Raw genomic sequence first — 20,342 nt, 5'->3', positions numbered from 1 at the left:
GTCTCATCTTTCTTTTTAGAAGAGGTCCCCAATTTGCGATGGTCAAACACCCTATCCCAGTTTTTCACCCAGGCCTAGCAGTCACTATTCCTTGATGTTTTATTCCTGCTTTGGTGGTAAGCCTTTCTGGAAATGGACAGATCCTCTGGGTCAAGACCAGCTTCAGTCTGTCCCCTGGGGAGGATTTCTGAAAAGTCCAGAGGTGTTATACCTCAGGCTGTACTTCTCTGCTCTGTGAGAGGTTGCCCAGTCATCCCACAGTGTGGAAGCTTACAGCACTGGGAACTTCCCAGGCCCCCAGCCCCTTGGGCCCTCCTGGGACTTTCTTTTTGTAAAAAACACAGGTCTCATTTGTTGCCAGAGTGTTTTACTAAAAATCAACGGTCAGTAAACTGTCTTAATGGTCATTTTGCACCATTTTAGTCACGTAAGACAAGGAAATGAAATTAAAGTTGAGTATTAGTTATATTAAATACTGTCGATGCTTTTATGAATATTATCTTATTTAAGCTCTATAATGACCCAGTGAGTTGAGTATTATTGTCCAAGAGAGTAAATAAATGCCTGTCCCAACCACAGCTGGAAAATGGAGATTTTAACCAAGACTCCCATGGCCATATAATTATATAATTATATTCCACTAACTTATCTTCTGGTGGCTGCTAATCAGAGTTGGTATTTTAATTTCTGTTTGTGGGCAAAACAAATGTTATTTCTATTGATCCTTTCACAGTTTTATCTCCTATCACTTCTTCCTCCCCTCTTATATGAGGACACTCAAAGGTCTCAGCTGGCTCCATGTTCGCCATTCATCTCATTAGCCGCTTTGAGTGCCTTGACCTGGAAAGTGATATGGAGAAAAGACTCCTTTCCCTCAAATCTTCATCTTAACTGTTTCTGTGAGTGCCGCCTCTCTCGGAGTTGACCGTGAATAGGACGGGGGGCAGGGGGACTTTGATGACCTAGTGATGAATTTGGCAACTGGCTGGTCCCAGTGCCATTCTACCTGTTTGACTATATTCTCACGATATTGACCTGCCCAACTTGGAAATCGAGACTGGTCAGGCATGGATGGGGGTTATGAAGATGTGTACTGTGTACTGAATGTGGCCCCTAACTCAGCTTTAGTAGTGCCAGAAAAACATGCCTTTGTAGCAGACATAGGAAAGGAAAAAATGGAGGTAAAGACAAAGAAATGGTTGCTATTGTTGCTTAGTCTCCGGTCTCTTAAGTCACATCTGCCCTTTCCTGGGAGGCTTGTGATGCAGTGATTGAGCTGCCCCTTGTGGTTGATGCAAAGATTTGTCTCATGGTCAATTCTAAGCTTATTCAGTCCTGGAGAGAATAGACTAGAATGGAGGCTGTATTTCTGGGACTGAAGGCTATTAATACTCCTCCCCACCCAAAAGTTAGAATCACAGACATTTAGAATATTAGAGCATTTCTAATCCAACCCTCTTATTTTAAAGATTAAGAACCTGGGACCAAAAAATAAAAATCAACCTACCGGTATCTTACAGTAAGAGGGCATCTTTATCATTTTGTAGCCCTTGCCCTTGTTGAATGTGGTCAAGTAACTTCACATCTATTTTATACTCATTCTATTTTTGACGCAGCCAGTTAGCAGCATCCCTGGAATTAGAACTCAGAACCCCTGGCTTTCAGTCTCCTGTTGTCTACTCGTTCTGATCCTTCGTGAGTCAGGATAACTATAAACTGTGCTCCTCAGATGGACCATCCAATATTCAGGAAGAAGCTATAGAAGAGATGTCTCATTTGTGAAGTCTGGAATTCACCGGCGAGACCTTTCCCAAACATATTCTTCTGATCAAGAAATGGACACGTGTGTGAAAATGAACAGAAGGAGGGGCTAAAGGAGATGTGAAGGATGTGAACCTCTAGGTTTCCCTCTCAGGATCTATGAGACACAGCAGTGTGTCCAAGAGAGATTCTCACTTCTTGGGCAATGAACATCCTTGACATTAACCAGGTCTTATAAGACCTAGCAAGGGTGGAGGACTGGCAGGCTGTTGGAAAGGCCCAGCTGTTTTAGCAGGAGTGGCATTCTTTATGGAGCTGGGAAAATTCCAGATGTGGGTCAGTCACAGCCGTAGTCACTACTTCATGGTGCTCGGAGCTCATACCGCTGGTATTTCCAGCATTCTTTTCCAACCACACCAAATCTTAGGGGAAAGCCCTTTCAACAAACATGATTTTGGTTCTTGAGGGTCTGACCTAGTATCCCCCATTATTGTACTTTCTGGACACAGTCTCCTGTAGCCTCCCCCGGTTCTCGCCTTGGGCAGCTGAAGGCCGGATTGTTGGTGCCCATGGCAGGCCTCTCACATCCTCCACGCAGAAGCACACCAGTTGCTTTTAGGTTCCCCAGGGAACATTCTGTTAACACCTCACTGAGCCAGTGAAGGAGGAATAAAGAATCTGGTGCCAGATAAGGCGACGCTGAAGCGTGCAGGCAGGAAATCTGAATCCGACACCACGTCTAATGAGCCTATTATTAGAGGCTCTTGGCAGAGCGAGGGAAATCGAATGCTAATAAAAAGCAGGTCCTGAGAATAGTTTAAAACTTAGCACCAGCCCCATTATATGTTCCTTTTTGAGTAAAAAAAAAAAAAAAAAAAAAATGTTTCCAGTTTGTCATTGAAGCAAGACTCGTGGATTTACGTGAGAAAAAAATAGGATAGCGACTGCAAGATGAACAGCGGTTTAAATAATTTAATGGAGACGTTACAGCTGAAGGAAATTATAGGCTCATTGTTCAAGTTTCTAATAATCCAAGCAGCTGTCTGCCCACATGGCTTTACTTTGCTGGGTAATGGAGAGAGATCTGACGGTGTCAGCTTACAGAGACTCCACTCTTAGGGAAGTACGTTGCTAAATCTTCCATCCAGAAGGCACCCCGGTAGAAATAGAGGTGGTCCACGGTGTCGGAAAGCATCAGGCCCTGTGGATCGGGTATAGTCAAGTCACACCTGGGCTTTCTGGGTCCTTAGTGTTTGGATCTATTTGGAAAGCCAAGGTGGTAGGAAGGAAGTATTCATGAGAGGTGTGTTCACTTGAAATAATGATTGCGTTTATCTGGAGGGTTTACCCAGACCACTCCTGCCCTTTCTGCTCATTGCGAGGGATGCGCACTGCAGGCTGCTGTGACCTCGGACCTCTGCCTGTGCCCCACTCTCCTCCCTCGGGGACTGTCTTTTCTTTCACGGGGAGCTGAAGGAGTTGTTGAAAGTCTATCATATTTATGGTGGAAATAGGACTACTATTTCCAGCATTACTAACTTCTCATTCCTTTGAATCAGCGCCCATACTAAAAACTAACGCGTGGGCACCAGGAGTGACATCTGGTGGGAGCTTCAGGCTCTAGTTTGGATAGACCAATTTCCAAACTCTGCAGACACCATTTATTTGCTAAGCTCTGGACACCATGCACAGTTAATTTACGGGAACCCTTGTTCCCTCCAGGTTTCTGTTCAAATGCCTTCATATCACAGGTGCCTTCCCTGGCCCCTTGATACAAATACTCTGCCTGCTCCCCACATGCCCCCCCCCCTCTTTCTTGCACAGATCTCCACTTGAAATATAACTTATCCATTTATTTGTTCTTCCACTCAAGAGTGCACCACTACAGGAGAGCAAGGACTTGGTCAGTTTGGTTGATGTATATCTTTAACTCCCAGAAGAGCCTGGGGTCTGAACCACGCGCCCACTAGAAATTTGTGGAGCAGAGGCCGCGAGGCGAGAGGCTTGCTGAAGTGGTACGCTCCCGTCTACGGCAGAAAGGCCGTGTTCCCAGGGGGAAGCTCGCCGTCCTTCCTAGCTGCTCTTCCGATTCTCCATTTCCGTGAGCACACATGGATCAAGCACTCGGTACCAGGTGTTGAAGATCGCAGTCCTGATCTCCCAGGGTTTGCAGACTGGTGGAGGACGTCGACATTTAAATTCAATCCATCCTTTATGCTCCAACTCTGGCATCTGCCCTTCCCGCAGTCCTTTCTAGAACAATCTTCTTCTTTCCCCAAAGCTAGGTTAGGCATCGTTCTTACCGTTTTTCATGTCATCCCGGGTAGAGCTTTATCGTGGCCCATAGGTAAAGCAGACAGGTGAGGTACGGTGTACTCTCTGTTTCCCCTCAGGAGCGCGTTAAGATCAAGGCTTACACCTCCCTTATCACCGAGTGCAGTGTCTGACCCAGAGTGCTCAGTGAACACCAGTCATCCCGGTTATTGGCGTTGTAGCTATGTGTATTCAGTAACCAGCACTTATATAGCTCTCGGTGTGTGTAGTCTCATTTTTTAAAACTGTCTGTTCTCCTGAAGGTGTATAAAGCTTAGAAGCATCTCTATGCTATGTTATATAATAGTATATAGCATTATATTCTATGATATTCCCCAGGTCAGGCTCCCCAGGGGTTCAGGGGATGCAGTGATCGCTGACTGATATAGAATCTTTACAAAGAGTTCTTAGGGGCCCCCTGCATCCCCAGATGCAAGCTGAAGCCTTGATGTACTTTAAGCATGATTTGCTATGTAAAGATGGTAGGAACTCCTGTAAACCCGGAGCTTTTGTCTAATTCTAAGAAGGCAAGTAAACAAATATTTTCAATAAATACTTGTGGATTCGTACCATTTTGATGTTGCCACTTTTATGTGGCTGTTTTTGATTCAGGGCTCCAGGGACATTTTGTCATCACCTAAAAGACATACCATTGAATGTGCACCAATTTTGTGCACCTAGGAGCTCAACAGGCCTCCGACCACATTGCTGGGCGTATGCGTTAACCTTATGTTGGTGTGTTTTCACTCTGACATGGTGGTGTTGACACCTGACACTTTCATTCCATCATATGAATCTTGCCAGAATGTTTGCTTCACAGGCTTGTTAGTCTCACTTAAATGCCAACCATGTGCCTGATTCTAACGTCGATGGCGGGAGGGAATCGATTGGAACAGAAGGCAGGGAATGACAACCTCAAGGGGACCACAGAGTTTTGCCAAGTGCTGGCTTGTGGAGCGCATTCACTGTTTCAGAGCACATGTGACCTCTATTCTCTGTTGCCAATATTCTGGTTAGAGCTTCAGATGACTGGCTAGAGAAATGTTTAAAAATATAGAAAGATCCCAGTGCAAACATAAAAAATGTGGTCTGTCCACATTGAGAAGATTGTTTTGATCATTTGCCCCTGTTGTCTTGTAACAAGAACTGTTCTGTCCATTTCACTTGGTGATGAAAGGAAGTGGTATTTCTTGCTCGCTGATCAGAAAGGACGTCATCCGCCTGCTGTGAGCACTCATGTCCTATTTCTGTTTTCAGATGGTCTGAGTGATCACTAGCACACACATATGTCAGAGTCAGAGGTTGCCTGAAACTAAGTGAGTAGAAAATTAGGCCATTGAGGGGACACTAAGAAGCTTATATTTTGACTAATAATTTCATCTGGGTATTCTACTAGATCATGCAACATTATTCCCAATTTTAAAGCATTTTGGTAGCAAGTATATTAAGCAAAACTATTATGAAAACGTAAGTACATGGTTGTATTTGGGTCCCTGGATTTAATTCTGAGACTGGAAGCTAAGCATGGTGTCTCGTGGGAGTGGTGGTGTACCCGGGTAGACCCCTGAGTTAATGCTACCCTTGGCATGAACTTGATGAGTATTATGTGTCTCTTCTTCATATTCTCCGGATCAGGTGCCATGGCGGTTCTCTACCACACGTGGCCAACTTCAATTTCCACAAGGTTCCATCAAGCCCTTGTTTTGACACACCACACAGCTAGCAAATGATATGAGCCAGGATCTGAAACCCAGGTTCCCTACCTGTCATTCTAGATGTAAAAGACTTTTTTTTTTCTCTTATCAAACAGTGATTGCAAATGGCAGCGAACAAAAGTGTCCTAAATTGTCAAAGTAAAAATTTGGCCCCTCTCTGTCAATCCTCAAAGCTTAAATTTGAGATCTTATTGGCCTGGGAATGACAAAGCAGTGTCCCGGGCAAGGGCTCCACTGCGGACTCTCAGCACAGCTTGGGTGACATGGGGTTTGTCTGGAAAAGGGCCAGGCTGCACCAGGGACGAAGGTCATCACGTGCTTCCCGAGGCCTGCTTCTCTGACACTGAGTGGCATTGACGCTTGGGCAGCTTAGTGGAGCCCTGATAATGCAAGTGATCTTTTAAAAACCACAAAGGATTAAATATTTTTTAAAAAAACTGGATAGACCTTTTTTTTTTTTTTTCCAAAAGAGAAACAGAACTTGGACGGCTAGTATTTCTGACGTTTCCGTGTCTAGGATGGGGGAAGGCAGGGAAGGGCTCAGGGGCATTTTAGTTTAGCGTGACTTGGGCTGCAACTCTACCGAGCTTAGTTGTTCAAGAGCCACCCTTTTGCAGTGGTTACAGAAGGGAGGAGCGCAGGTTTTGGATCCAGACATATCTGTCTGCTCTCCTTTTCTTTTAGCCTGCAACCCTGGGCAAGTTACCTTCTGTCAAACGGGACAGGGATACTTGACTCTGAGAGTTATTCGCTGTGTCCCAATGTCCTGCTCATCGGTGAACTGTAACTCAGGGTACCCTGAGTTGAGAGTTATTCGCTGTGTCCCAATGTCCTGCTCATCGGTGAACTGTAATTCAGGGTACCCTGAGTTGAGAGTTATTCACTGTGTGCCAATGTCCTGCTCATCGGTGAACTGTAACTCAGGGTACCCTGAGTTGAGAGTTATTCGCTGTGTCCCAATGTCCTGCTCATCGGTGAACTGTAACTCAGGGTACCCTGAGTTGAGAGTTATTCGCTGTGTCCCAATGTCCTGCTCATCGGTGAACTGTAACTCAGGTTACCCTGAGTTGAGAGTTATTCACTGTGTGCCAATGTCCTGCTCATCGGTGAACTGTAACTCAGGGTACCCTGAGTTGATTTTATTGTTTTTCTTTTCTTGCTAGTGTTTCCAGATTTCCAGATGTGCCTGGGGAAGGCCTGTTACTCCTCCTGCTGCCTGTGCCCCCCACACAGGATAGGGGAGGTGCCTCTAACCACGGCCTTCTCTTCTGTTTCAGTGCCAACAACATGCCCAAGCAGGTCGAAGTGCGGATGCATGACACCCACCTGAGCTCGGAGGAGCCGAAGCACCGGAACCTGGGGCTGCGGGTGTGCGACAAGCTGGGGAAGAACCTGCTGCTCACGCTGACGGTGTTCGGTGGGTGACAGGTGGCTCCCCACCGCCCCCTCCTCCGGGTCTCCCCTGGCTCTGTGGGGAAGCCGGTTCCGGCAGCCTGCCCTCAGACTCATACGTGCCCCACTAAGGTCCCGCTAGCCCAGCATAGCTGCCTCTATCATCTTCCCTGCTCCTGCCCTGGCCGTTTGTTCTCCTCATCGGGAGGCTAGGGGTTCTCAAATTTCAGCGTGCACAGACATTGCCCCTGAGTGTGGCTACCTACTTGTGCAGACTTGGCTTTGGGCCACCTGGAGTGAAGTCCTGGACTCTGTATCTTAACAAACCTTCTAGCTGATTCCAGAGCAGGTGGTCAGTGTACCACATTGCGAGAAGGAACAACATCAGGATAAAGGCAACAGTTGCAGAAGACCCCACTAAGTCGGCGTCCAGACCTCCTCTGAACGTTTCGCTAGTTAGAGTCACTTAGCACGGGGGCTGCTGCCGTCAGTGTGGGAGAGGCTTGATCTGCTCCCGGTCTGTCTTGAAAGTCTATCTAGCTCCCAGGCTGCAGGCCTCACACCCACATCACGTCTTTTTGTGTGACTGTTAATATAATAGCGGTCTTAGGTTTTCAACCACGGTTTATTGAAAATGTGGTGAATTTCACTTGCTTTTAATGGTAACCACACCGTTTATTTCCTTGAGCCCTCGCTTGTGCTTCAGCCCTCACCTGGCTACGCACAGAAGCAACGGCAGCTCATCCTCCACCCCCCACCTACCCGCACCCTTCATTCATTCCATGGCTTCTGCTTCAAGCCAGACATCTTGGATGTCAGTGGACGAGGGTCAGCGCGGGGAATTTGCTGTAGCTCTGTGCGCTCAGTAGAAAGAAACCATAGGCATGGTAGGGTTTTTCAAGGGTTTCCCTCCATACAAGCATATATCATTCATCATGAGCCCTGAAGAAGTATACTGTTCACCAGTAGCAGCAGAAAAAGTCAGGCTTATGGCCACAGGACTCCCTCGGCATCCCTGGAGTAAAGACTGTTGCCCATAGACCTGGAACTTCCTCTCTCCCTTACAGTCCATTGGGGCTATGACCGGATTTGTGGCTTTCACAGGGATTGTTTATGTTGGCTGCCTATTCAAAGAAACCTGAAGATTTTCTTGTGAAATCCCTAAATATGCAAAACAAAAGACTTTCACCACCATCTGGGCCCAAGTTGTTTCCTCCCAAGTGATATATTTTTAGGGACCGCCCCCCCCCTTAATTTTCTGTAAGATCAGTGAGTCTAAAGATTATGTGAGAGGCTATAGAAGTCAAGGACAAAACTTCTTGACTTCTTGAGGGCAAACCATGGAGAACTTACTGGAAGTTAAAGGAAATAAAAGAAAAAAGTAAACTCACATTAGCTTACTCAATCAAATGTTCCTTTTATCGGAATCCAGTTAAAAGGGAAGAAATACATTAAACACCATGCCATGTAGCCAGGCCTAGGCTGAGGGGAGACACCGTATCTGGCACTGGGATTGTTTTTATTGACAATCTCTGACTCTACACATGGACGATAGCCTCAAAAAGTTGGGGTCCAGGTGCCATGACATACTTCCCATAAAGCTTGAGAAGCCTCTCCTTGACTCGTCCAGAGCTGCCTTGTAGAGTAGTGGGAGATGCAAAGTATTCTCTGACTAGTCATCAACATCAGCTTCCCTCCTCTAGTGCTATTTTCATCACGTGCTACTCATCATCTGGTAATAGAGAAGTCTGAGGAAGGTCAATGTCCCTGGAACAAGCCCTTAGAAATATTCATTAGACGAGGGTAAAAAGAAAAGAAAAGAAAGAAATTCAGCCCTGGCCGGTTGGCTCAGTGGTAGAGCGTCGGCCTGGCGTGCAGAAGTCCCGGATTCGATTCCCGGCCAGGGCACACAGGAGAAGCGCCCATCTGCTTCTCCACCCCTCCCCCTCTCCTTCCTCTCTGTCTCTCTCTCCCCCTCCCGCAGCCGAGGCTCCATTGGAGCAAAGATAGCCCGGGCGCTGGGGATGGCTCCTCGGCCTCTGCCCCAGGCGCTAGAGTGGCTCTGGTCGTAACAGAGCGACACCCCGGAGGGGCAGAGTATCGCCCCCCTGGTGGGCAGAGCGTCGCCCCCTGGTGGGCGTGCCGGGTGGATCCCGGTCGGGCGCATGCGGGAGTCTGTCTGTCTCTCCCCGTTTCCGGCTTCAGAAAAATACAGAAAAAAAAAAAAGAAAGAAATTCAGATTGTGTCCCCTCCTTCCTTGTAGGTGTCATCCTAGGGGCAGTATGTGGAGGGCTTCTTCGCCTGGCATCTCCTATCGATCCCGATGTGGTTATGTTAATAGCCTTCCCCGGGGATATACTCATGAGGATGCTAAAAATGCTTATTCTCCCTCTCATCATCTCCAGTTTAATCACGGGTAAGTCTACTTCTCTGGCGCCTGGCCACAGTGGGTCATATTCTTGCTACGGCTTTTAGATTGACCATTGAATCTCAACTTAGTTGAAGGAATGAATGGGATCATTTGTGTCATTTCACTGTAGAGACTTTGTTTTCCTGCATTTAAAATGGGGACCATCAACCCTAAAAAGAAGTTTGCCACCTATTTTTCAGTCCATCTCTCTATCTAGCAACAAAAGGTACAAAGGAAACAGCCTTATGTTAAAAAATGATGGTATCAGTAGTGATTTTAATTTTTAATGTATATTTTTCTCATTTTCCAAATTACACTTTGTTCAGAAACTAATCAAGGTAATAAACAGAGAAGAAAAATGTTCTATACTATTTAATTGGATGTAGAGGGAAGAAAGTATTAAAACAAATGAAATACTAGATATGAAAGCTTTTTGACTTTTCAGAAGAAAGTTACCTTCTGTGTATTATGGTTACTTGTTTTTGGCTGAAAAAAAAATGTTTTATATAAAAGAATTTTTCCCCTCCTTAGGTTTTATACTGGTACTTTTCTCTTTACTAAATAATACTACTAGAACAGTGTGGAAATTATTGTAGTTTAGAGATTAACCTGAGTTAAGGGTGAGACTCTGGGCTTTGGTCTATAGGTAGGTGCCAACAGGCAAGGTGACCTGGAGAAAGCTGTCCCTCTGGACTGTCCACCTTATGAAGGAAATGAAACTCTGGTAATTCCAAGAGCTTTAGATGCTAAGGCAGGTTGTTGTATAGTCTCATAGCTGGTCAACCAGTGAATCCAGTGACCAGAAATGCTGAGACGTGGTGTCCAGAAAATCTCATCACTCAGCCCCAGATTGATGAGGCTGTGCTTGCACCTTACATGCTCCTTTCCAAACCAGAGACAATGTTCTCCATGCCTGTTTAACTGATTGTACGCTGGCCAACCTGGTAAGGAAATCTAGCTTCCGTTGGCCAGAATCAGACTGTTAGGTTGTAAGGAGAAGTGGGTCATGTATGGGTCAGTTTAATTCAGAAAAGTCAACATCAATGACTTCCTCCTTCAGGCCGAAAACAGGGTATACTCTCTCTGTCTAGTAAAAGCAGGAACTGAAACCAAGAAGCAGAAAGACAGAAGATACAACTGGAAAAAAACCATGAAAGCTGGAGTTTTTGTGACTTGCTTGAAATTCCCTCCAATAATCACAGAGCCTCCCACAGTGTAGATGAAGCACCCATCCTTTTCTGGGGGTGCTTTATGCACATGTGTGTTAATCCCTACACAGGTGGAGAATGGAGGGGGCTATGCTACATCACCATTCCAGGCTCAATTTCAATGGCCAGTAATATATGCAGAAGCTTTGAGGCTTGACGTAGGGCCCTTTTTATTTTCCCGAGTGAGGACATTAAAAGCAGCAACAAAGAAAACAAGTAAAAAAAAAAAAAAACTAGCATGCACCCGCACCATGACTGTGTAAAATAAAGGATATTTTTACACCAAATTAGGAAGGACATAATCTCAGAATGAAAAATCGAATTTATTCAGCTTTACCTTAACTCACGATTGCAGGCAGACAAAAGTAGTCGCCAACTAGTTTATAAACTCTGGGCCAGAGCTTTTCAACTCTCCCTAGTTCTCTGAACTCTTTCTTTATTTTTTAACAGAGACAGAGAGAGAGTCAGAGAGAGGGATAGATAGGGACAGACAGGAATGAAGAGAGATGAGAAGCATCAATCATCAGTTTTTCGTTGCAACACCTTAGTTGTTCATTGATTGCTGTCTCATATGTGCCTTTACCGCGGGCCTTCAGCAGACTGAGTAACCCTTTGCTTGGGCCAGCGACCTTGCACTCAAGCTGGTGAGCTTTGCTCAAACCAGATGAGCCCGCATCCAAGCTGGCAACCTTGGGGTCTTGAACTTGGGTCCTCTGCATCCCAGTCTGATGCTCTATCCACTGCGCCACCGCCTGGTCAGGCTAGTTCTCTGAAATCTTAAAAATGTCTTGGAGCCTGACCTGTGGTGATACAGTTGATAAAGTGTTGACCTGGAACGCTGAGGTCGCCGGTTTGAAACCCTGAGCTTTGCCTGCTCAAGGCACATGCGGGAAGCAACTGTTATGAGTTGATGCTTCCTGCTTCTCCCTCCCTCTTTTTCTCTCTCTCCTCTCTCTAAAAAATCAATCAATCAATAAAAATATTTTTAAATGTCTTTGGAAAATAGAATTGTAACTGTTGGATTGGCCAGATATTCAGTAGAAAGAGGTTTAATTAAGTATTAACGCATTTGAGTAATAGGAAGCCAAGTTGTAGGTATGCGGTGATGGGTAACTAACAAAAACCTCACAGAATGAATCCTTCTGGATTTCTTTTCAATCCAGGGTTGTCAGGCCTGGACGCTAAAGCCAGTGGGCGCTTAGGCACAAGAGCCATGGTGTATTACATGTCCACGACCATCATTGCTGCTGTCCTGGGGGTCATCTTGGTCTTGGCTATCCACCCAGGGAACCCCAAACTGAAGAAGCAGCTGGGGCCTGGGAAGAAGAATGATGAAGTGTCCAGCCTGGATGCCTTTCTGGACCTTATTCGAAATCTCTTCCCAGAAAACCTTGTCCAGGCTTGTTTCCAACAGGTAACACAAAGTTCTGATGTCCTCGGTTCTCCGAGTGCCCGAGCTACCCACGTGCTAACTCGGGATCTGTTTCAATGAAGCAGCTCTAGGGGTGATGTTCTTAGTATTTAATCACCTCTGTCTCGGTGTGTAGCAGATGATGTGGGTCAGGATGTGAGGCTTGGGGTCTTGTGGGTTTTTTAACCTCTCCCCACTTCCCCCCTTATTTTAGCTTGCATTACCACTTCTCCCTTTTTCCTTTCCTTTCCTTTTTTTTTTTTTTTTTTTTTGTCTTTTGCTTTTGTTTTTGTCTGCATCATGCAAGGGCACATTTTATCACCCTTGCCCACAACTCTCCAGAGTTTCCAGTGGTTCTAGATCTTGGCAGTATAGCAAAACCACACATGGTGTGTTTAAAAGAATACATATGCTCTACAGAATCAAATCTCCAGGCTGGGCCTTGGGAATTGGGTCTTTTTAAAATTGGGAGGTAATGCATGAGGACTGTGAACAGCTTAAAGAGTATAGATGTACACAAAGTAAACAATCAGGTCTTCCCTTCCCTGGAGCTACTCACAATGAGAATTTTGCCTGTGTCTGTGTAAAACTCACACTTGCATAATCTTTAAGGAAATTCTGCCCAAGTGCTGCTGCGTTATGCATACCATGTTGCTGTCACCTTGCTTTTTCTTTTCTTTTTTTTTTGTATTTTTCTGAAGCTGGAAACGGGAACAGTCAGCTAGACTCCCGCATGGGCCTGACCGGGATCCACCCGGCACGCCCACCAGGGGGCGACGCTCTGCCCACCAGGGGGGCGATGCTCTGCCCCTCCGGGGTGTCGCTCTGTCGCGACCAGAGCCACTCTAGCACCTGGGGCAGAGGCCAAGGAACCATCCCCAGTGCTCGGGCCATCTTTGCTCCAATGGAGCATCAGATGGGCGCTTCTCCTGTGTGCCCTGGCTGGGAATCGAACCCAGGACTTCTGCACACCAGGCTGATGCTCTACCACTGAGCCAACTGGCCAGGGCCCCTTGCTTTTTTACTTAAAAGTGTTTTAGCATTCTCTCTCTCTCCCTTGCTTTCTTTCTTTTTTCATGATTGCATAGTGTTTCTAAAGGCTAAATTCCTAGAAGCTAAAATGTGCTGTAGAGGAGGTATATATTTTTAGTTGGCTGGGTGTTGTAAAACAGCCCTATGAACGTCTGCAGCAGTGTGTCCTCCTACCAACCGCGCACAGGCATATCTATGTCTAAAAACTGGCAATCCTTAAAAATAGATGCTTCTGCTGAGTGGAACCACGGTGGTAGCAGCCTGGGCCCCACTCACCAGCCTGTCGTCTGGCTCTCGGGCCAGTTCAGGTCGGGATACACCTCAGTTCCCCTCAGCTCAAGTGGGACCTACATTAGAACCACGAAGCATCTTTCCGCCTTTCCCAGGGAGTCACAGAAGAATGATCGTAAGTCACTTAGAGGAAAAGTCTGTCTTCCCAGCTGCCCCCCAAGTGCAACTGCTGACTCTGGGTTGGGGTATGTTTTCCGACTCCCAGTGCCACTTTGGTGCCCCTTGTAGCAAGGAGCTCTATTGCCAGGAGTCGTTCCAGGCAGAGGAAGCCCGGAGGGGGGTGGATAGAAGCAGGCTAAGGAAGGGGGTGCCCACTGGCACTCTCTCTGTGGAATGTACGTGGCCCTCAGCCAGCCTGCTTAGAAGGTGAATTCGCCTGCTTTGGGGTGAAAGACACAATTGGGTGCCAAGTCTATTCTTAGTATTTTGGAACAAACACTCTGGAACCGAAGCTGCTGGAAGCTGAGGTTGTAGAAGAGTGGGGGAGGGGCAGCATGAGAGGGACGGGGGAGGGACCGATCCTGGCCTCCTTTCGGTTCCAGGTCATGACAATGCTCTGTGCAGGAGGGCAGTCCATAAAGCAGGATTGAGAAGCGGGCGGGCACTCCAAGCTCTTGCTCTGGTCTTGGGCTGAGTTTCTGTGGTGTCCGCCATGCTCATACTTGATGACCTCTCTGGTCAATAGGCATTCTCTGCATGCCCATGATGAGGGACTGCTGTCACCATTAGAACAGAGAACTAGGCCACTGCCTGCCCCGGTCCCATTTAGACCCCACCCCTCCACTGGCAAAATTCATATGAGGAATTAGCCCTTAGCCACCCAGCTAAGCCCAGAATCATGTGCCCTTTGGGTTAGGACAGGGGCAAAACTGTGTTTTTACCCCAGGGTAAGGGAGGGCACAGACTCCTTAAGCCAGACTGTAGGCAGCCTGGAGGGAAGGGATCTTAAACCAGCTGCACTCCCACTGGGCCGCGGAGGGCCTCGAAGAGGGTTAGAAGAAACGGAACTCTTGGCCTGACCTGTGGTGGCGCAGTGGATAAAGCGTCGACCTGGAAATGCTGAGGTCACAGGTTTGAAACCCTGGGCTTGCCTGGTCAAGGCACATATGGGAGTTGATGCTTCCAGCTCCTCCCCCTCTTCTCTCTTTCTGTCTCTTTCTCTCCTCTCTAAAATGAATAAAAAAAGAAAGAAACGGAACTCTTATTGGGGGACATCACATTACTAGGGAGAAAAGGTGCTGGAGAGGTGCCTTCCCGTCCATGGGTGAAGCTGGAAGTGATTTCAAATCACCTGTCTGGTGGGAGGGGGCTTCATGACCAGTGAGACACACAGACATCAAGAAGGTGTGTTGTCCCCAGAGCAGAGGCTGCCCTGGTGGGAGGGGGCTTCATGACCAGTGAGACACAGAGACATCAAGAAGGTGTGTTGTCCCCAGAGCAGAGGCTGCCTTGCCCAGGGTGGCAGGACCTGTGTCTCAGAGACGGGAGGCCTCCTGCTTGCTGCTGAAGGCTGACTGGGAGCCACGGTGAGGTTTCCAGGTGACCGGTGGCTGTAAGGTGTGGCCTGAGCACGTTCAACCGTGCCGGGCAATGGGGACCACAGCACATCTTCTCTTCCAGGGAATTCAGTGATCTGTATCTGCTCGTTCAACAGATACTGTGAGCACCTCCTGGGTGCCACGCTCTCTCCTGTCTTCAGAAGGCCAAAGGAATGAGAGTTGCTGTCGCTGCTCTGTGGAGCTTACTTATGTTGGGTCAGGGGGGCTAGAGCAGAGAAAATATCAGGTAAACACAAAATGCTTTAAAATGAAGATGTGTGCCCTGAGGGTCGGAGGCAGGCTGATTGACAAGGCGGTGGTCGGGCAGCTGTCTGAGCTGAGCCACTGAGGGGTCAGAACGAGCCAGGCTGGGACCTGGGGGCCGGCTGGCATAGCAGAGGCTCAGGCTGGACTGGGAAGTGCTTGGCGTGCTCAGAGCCAAGGGAGGCCAGTGTGTGGGGAGTGAGTGAGTGAGGGGAGGAAGCCAAACTCAGCTCTCGCAGCACCTGGTGGGCTCGGGTCAGACGTGGTTCTTATTCTAAGAGAGTTTTAGGCAGAGAGATAACTGCTTTACTATAAAAAAAATAATAATCTGGCAGCTGTGGATATAGACAGAGCTCTCGGTAGCTATACTTACCTGGCGATTGTAGGTCGACAGGAAGAGAGGAGGAAAGGCCACTGAGCAGGCTTTTGCAGGCTTCAAAGTGAGAGACCGTGGTGCTTGGACTAGCGTAGACCGGAGTTGGTACCCAGACGGGACTGTCCAGCCCAAACAGGTGCTGAGTTGAGAGCTCAGGCAGTCAGGTCTGTGCTTCAATACCCCTATCTCCCCACGTTCAACTCAAGCCACTGCCCTGTGCTACTTGGAAGCTGGGGTTTGGAGTCAGCCATCACCCCTGTTGAAGCCTGCTTCAGCGTCTCCTAGCTGTCAGTCTAGGTCAGGTACTCAATCCTGTGAGTCCAAGGAACTAGTCTTGATGTAACAGGTAACTGATGTCACACGTGTAGCACCTGGCCTCCAGCCTGATCCTGGAAGCCACCATTTCTTTAAGTCTGTGACCTTCGCAACTTTGATCTCAAGCCTTGGCTTCTTTGGCATTCACAGGATAGGCCTATAGTTGGCTCCTGGTCCCCCATTTGTTCCTAGGAGCATGGCTCTGTTGCTTACAGAAGGTTCCCTCTGATCACTCCTGAATTCTCTCTTCATGCCAACATTGCCCAGACCAGGGGCCACCCCTGCCTGTTCCCTGTTCCCTACCTCACACACTCAGCCTGGGCTTTCTCCTTCCCTGCCCGAGAGCACGTTTCCAGGCTAGAAGAGACAGCACCTCGCCTCACCTCAGAGAACGCTGTGCCTTGTTCCCTCTCATTGAGGATGGATGGTTAGATAAACATTGCCTACCCTGGGTCCAGCTGCAGTAGGATTGGGTACAGAGTTTACCATGCAGCAATGTGGTGGAAAGAACTCAGCGGTGGTCAGGCCACCTGAGCTGAAGTCCCAGCTCTGCCAATAACTCTACGATGTCTAAGTCCCTTGAGTTCTCCATGCTTCCTTTCCCGTGTCTGTTCAGAGTTTAGCCATCTGTTGCCTACTACTGCTGGTACTGACATTCTAGGATTCCGCATGAGTTCTATTTTCACGCCCCTGGAGGTAGTGTTTCTCTAGGCTTGGGTGTGAGTTTTCACAGCCTGCAGGGTATTTGGCACCCTTAAAAATAGGACAGCAGCCACAGATGTTGAGGAATAGTATGAGAGGTTCTGGGGAAGCCACTTGGACAGAATGTTGGGGAATATCGAGTAAGGCTTGGCCTCACTCTCCAGAAGTGGCAGGGGTCTTCCCACCTTACCTCTAGATCTGAAACACAGCCAATGCCCCTGCCATAGTGGCTGCTGGCCCCTGGCACACCTGGCATTCGGATGGAGATGCCCTGAAGAGCGTGGCTCTCGAAGGACCCTCATAAGTTAGTCTGTGAAGACTGACTCACAGGAACCAGGCTGGAAAGAGCTGAACAGGCAGATCACGAGGTGCTGACTTAATCCTTGCCAAGACCCTTATCCTCCTCTTGACCAAGTTTAATGACGAGGGGCCAGGAGCGTCATCCTGCTGGGCCTCACAATGCTGAAGAACGTCCATGTTGGACAGTCGGTATTGTCTGAGATACAGAGCTGTGGTCGTGGGCATAGAAGACGTGCATGTCCACCCCCAGCTTGGAGCTTGTGTCCCGTTACTGAACCATTCTGTTTATGGTACATTACAAATGAGTGTGATAAATCTTGTAATCATCATTGGGTGAGGACTATCATATCCCACTGTGTATGTGTAATAAAACCTCACTTTGTTAAACACAAACATAAAATATCCCCCAATTTTCATAACCTTGTTTTGGCATTTCTAAATTATTTTTAGCATAACTGGGAACTTTCAAGCCAGGCATTCAGTGACCTTTTAGACCCAACCTCATCTTTATGTGGTTTTCTTCTTTCCCTCCATTAGATTCAAACAGTGACAAAGAAAGTCCTGGTGGCACCTGAGCCCGAAGAGGAGGGCAATGTCACCAACTCTGTCATCTCGCTGTTGACCGAGGCTGCGACAGAGGCGCCTGAGGAAACCAAGATGGTGATCAAGAAGGGCCTGGAGTTCAAGGACGGCATGAATGTCTTAGGTAGGCAGCCCGGTGTTCGTCTTCCTGGAATGGCGCCTTGGCCTCCGAGACCAGGGCCAGCCTCTCCCGTGTTTCAGCAGCTAGGCTCCCACACTCCCCCCTCAGGAAAGCAGAGGCTCTGCCCTCCTGGGGGGGGCGGTAGGAGGGGCAGAGGCTCTCCCTGGGTCACCGGGGCTGACAGCTGAGGGATTAAGGAAGAGGGAGATGGGAAGATGCAATATCATGGGGGGACCTGACTACTAGACATCAGGTGGGGAAAAGAGACAGGATGAACAGTCCCTGGGCACGTTCCCTGACCTCCTGTGTGGTGTGGCCAGTCACTGCCTCTCATTCTCCATTTCATGAAGTACACATCCGGTTATTTCATTTCTTAAGCATTGTTGTTTGAGTTACCCTTGTATATCAGTACTGGGCTAGGCGTGGTTGGGTGATGTTCCTCCCCAGCTCTCACTGTCTATAAACAAAGGCAGTGCTATCAGGAGTATAAAGTGTTGGCCTTTGATGTCAAAAGAAGCTTATCAAAAGGAGAGTATCTGGTTTCACCTTCTGGAATTCTAATGAGCCGTTTCCCTTGGGCTGGAGCGTTCTTAGCATGCCGTCTTGGGGGGTTCTTTGGCTCTGTAATGGGACAGGCTGGGTGTGGGTCCCTTATGGGCAGCTCACTGGTTATCTGGCTCTGGGCTGATGACCCACATCTGAAGCTTCATTGGCCAAGTAGGGATGGAACTGACGTTTCCTTTAGATCACTATGAAGATTAAATGAGAGTGTGCATGTAGAATATAGTCCTACATGCCATGTGCCTTATTCATGTGAGCTGTTTTCATTATTAAAGGTGAGCTGAGGAACTCAATAAGGAAACACACTCCATAGAGAATAGAGACCCCGCCCCCCATAATGTGAGTGACTTCAGTTTGCTCAGTTTATTCCCCACCTATGCGTATATTGTCCTCAAAACAAGAAAGAGGTTCATTTGGCCATACACTGGGGAAGATGGGGAATCTGAGTAGAGGATGTATGTTGATCCATACAAGTAAGATTTCTAAAGATTTGAGTGGAAGTTGTATAGGAATGGATGAGCTCAGTGGTCCTTCTACTTTATCGTCTAAGAGATTGAATGCTTATATCTCCTTAGTAGGCATGTCGGATTAAATACAGAATGCCCAGTTAAATGTGAATTTCAGGTAAACAACAAATAATTTTTTAGTGTATTTCCCAAATATTCATGGGGCATACTGATCTTTTAATAAATGTATTCATTGTTTATCTGAAATTCAAATTTTAACTAGATATCCTATTTGATTTTTTTAAATTTAATAACCTTACTCCTATTTGTTCAGAGTGGTTAAAAGAGGTATGAGGGAAGGATTGTCCAGAAGCTAAAAAGAAGAAGCTTCAGTAAGGGATTTCTTTTTCTTCCAGGAAGCAGTTTGGGTAAGTGGAGTGAGGGTGACCATAGGCTGACTCGGTTGCCAGGCAATGGAAGATCAATAAACACTGTTGGCATCAGTTTGAAGAAGAGAGAGGAGAGAGGGGAGAGTCTCTGAAGAGGGTTTGCAAATATCCTCAGCATCCACCCCTGGGTAGCTCTTGTCTCCCACTGCCCAAATATTTATGACACTTTCAGGACCTTCTCAACTACCCTTGCTCTCCCAAACCCTGTGGTCAGAGTGGCTCCATAGTCTTTCATACACTCTGAAGGAGGTTGACATCATGAATAATGGGGCCAAAGCTTTGGAGTGAATCATTCAGAAGACTTTCGAGGTCATTTCCAGAGTCTTGGTGGATTCTGGGAAGTCACACGACCTTTGATTGTACTTGGGAGTTTCAACACCACTCACTGCTCCCTCAACCCCAGTGACCAAGTCTAAAAGGGCTTTGTTCAAATGAAACACCACTGTTCCAGTGAGCGAGTTTAATGAGTCAGTGTTTCCAGAGGGAAATAATGAGCTGAACGTGGGTTTCCAAGTGCAGTTTGAGACTTGGAAAGCCAAGGGAAGTTGACTGTTGAGAAACTTCCCATTTATAAATTTCAATTGAAATACGGTTCTTTCCATGGTTTTCCAAAGGCAGATGGTGACTTTCTTCATGTTTTGTTTTGGGCTTTGGAAAGTCCCAAAGATCAAGCATTGCAATAAATAAAGATAAAACCCTGGCTCTGGCCTTGCACTTCTGTAAAGATTTTATTTCTTTCCCAGAAAACTTCCAGAGTACTTCTGGGCTCCACTCTAATCCCTACTACTTAAATCAACTTGTGAGAGATCGCTCCTTTAAACAGCTCTCTCTTGTACTCATAGATAACGGCCAGTTTCTGCTGACCTTTCAAGGGGAACTTTTTTATTCTAGTTCTTTGGGACCATGAGACCTTGTTCATTTTCTCTTAATATTTCCAAGCGGAATTAATAAAATTATGCGAGCTATCCTCAGCCAGAATGTTCAGATGATTTCTCACCATACACCTCGCAAACCTGCCTCAAGAGAAGGGCTTGAGAATAGCCTGGGTTTGGTTTCCTACGTGGGCTGCAGAACTAGGCCACTCTCTCCTGGACGCAGTTCTCAGCGAGCCTTTGTCTTCACCGCCAGTGACTCCCTTGTAAGTCACTTGTCCG

General features: G+C 47.3%; 1 protein-coding gene across 5 annotated transcripts in view; it reads left to right on the top strand.

The window, feature by feature from the left end:
* Nucleotides 1-20,342, top strand: part of SLC1A2 (solute carrier family 1 member 2) — a 97,101-nt gene that overhangs the window by 30,401 nt on the left and 46,358 nt on the right. For all 5 annotated transcript variants that reach the window (XR_010728108.1, XM_066251271.1, XM_066251272.1 and 2 more), the window contains exons 2-5: nucleotides 7,067-7,206; nucleotides 9,446-9,598; nucleotides 11,964-12,214; nucleotides 17,567-17,735. Coding sequence is in view for 4 of the 5 variants with exons in the window: in XM_066251271.1 (XP_066107368.1) it covers nucleotides 7,067-7,206; nucleotides 9,446-9,598; nucleotides 11,964-12,214; nucleotides 17,567-17,735 (713 nt within the window). In the remaining variant the exon portion in view is untranslated. The remainder of the gene's footprint in view (nucleotides 1-7,066; nucleotides 7,207-9,445; nucleotides 9,599-11,963; nucleotides 12,215-17,566; nucleotides 17,736-20,342) is intronic.

The sequence above is a fragment of the Saccopteryx bilineata genome, chromosome 1 (assembly GCF_036850765.1).
Source record: "Saccopteryx bilineata isolate mSacBil1 chromosome 1, mSacBil1_pri_phased_curated, whole genome shotgun sequence".
Taxonomy (NCBI): Eukaryota; Metazoa; Chordata; class Mammalia; order Chiroptera; family Emballonuridae; genus Saccopteryx; species Saccopteryx bilineata.
The sequence above is the reverse complement of the archived record's forward strand: the minus strand, read 5'-3'. Positions and strand labels throughout refer to the sequence as shown.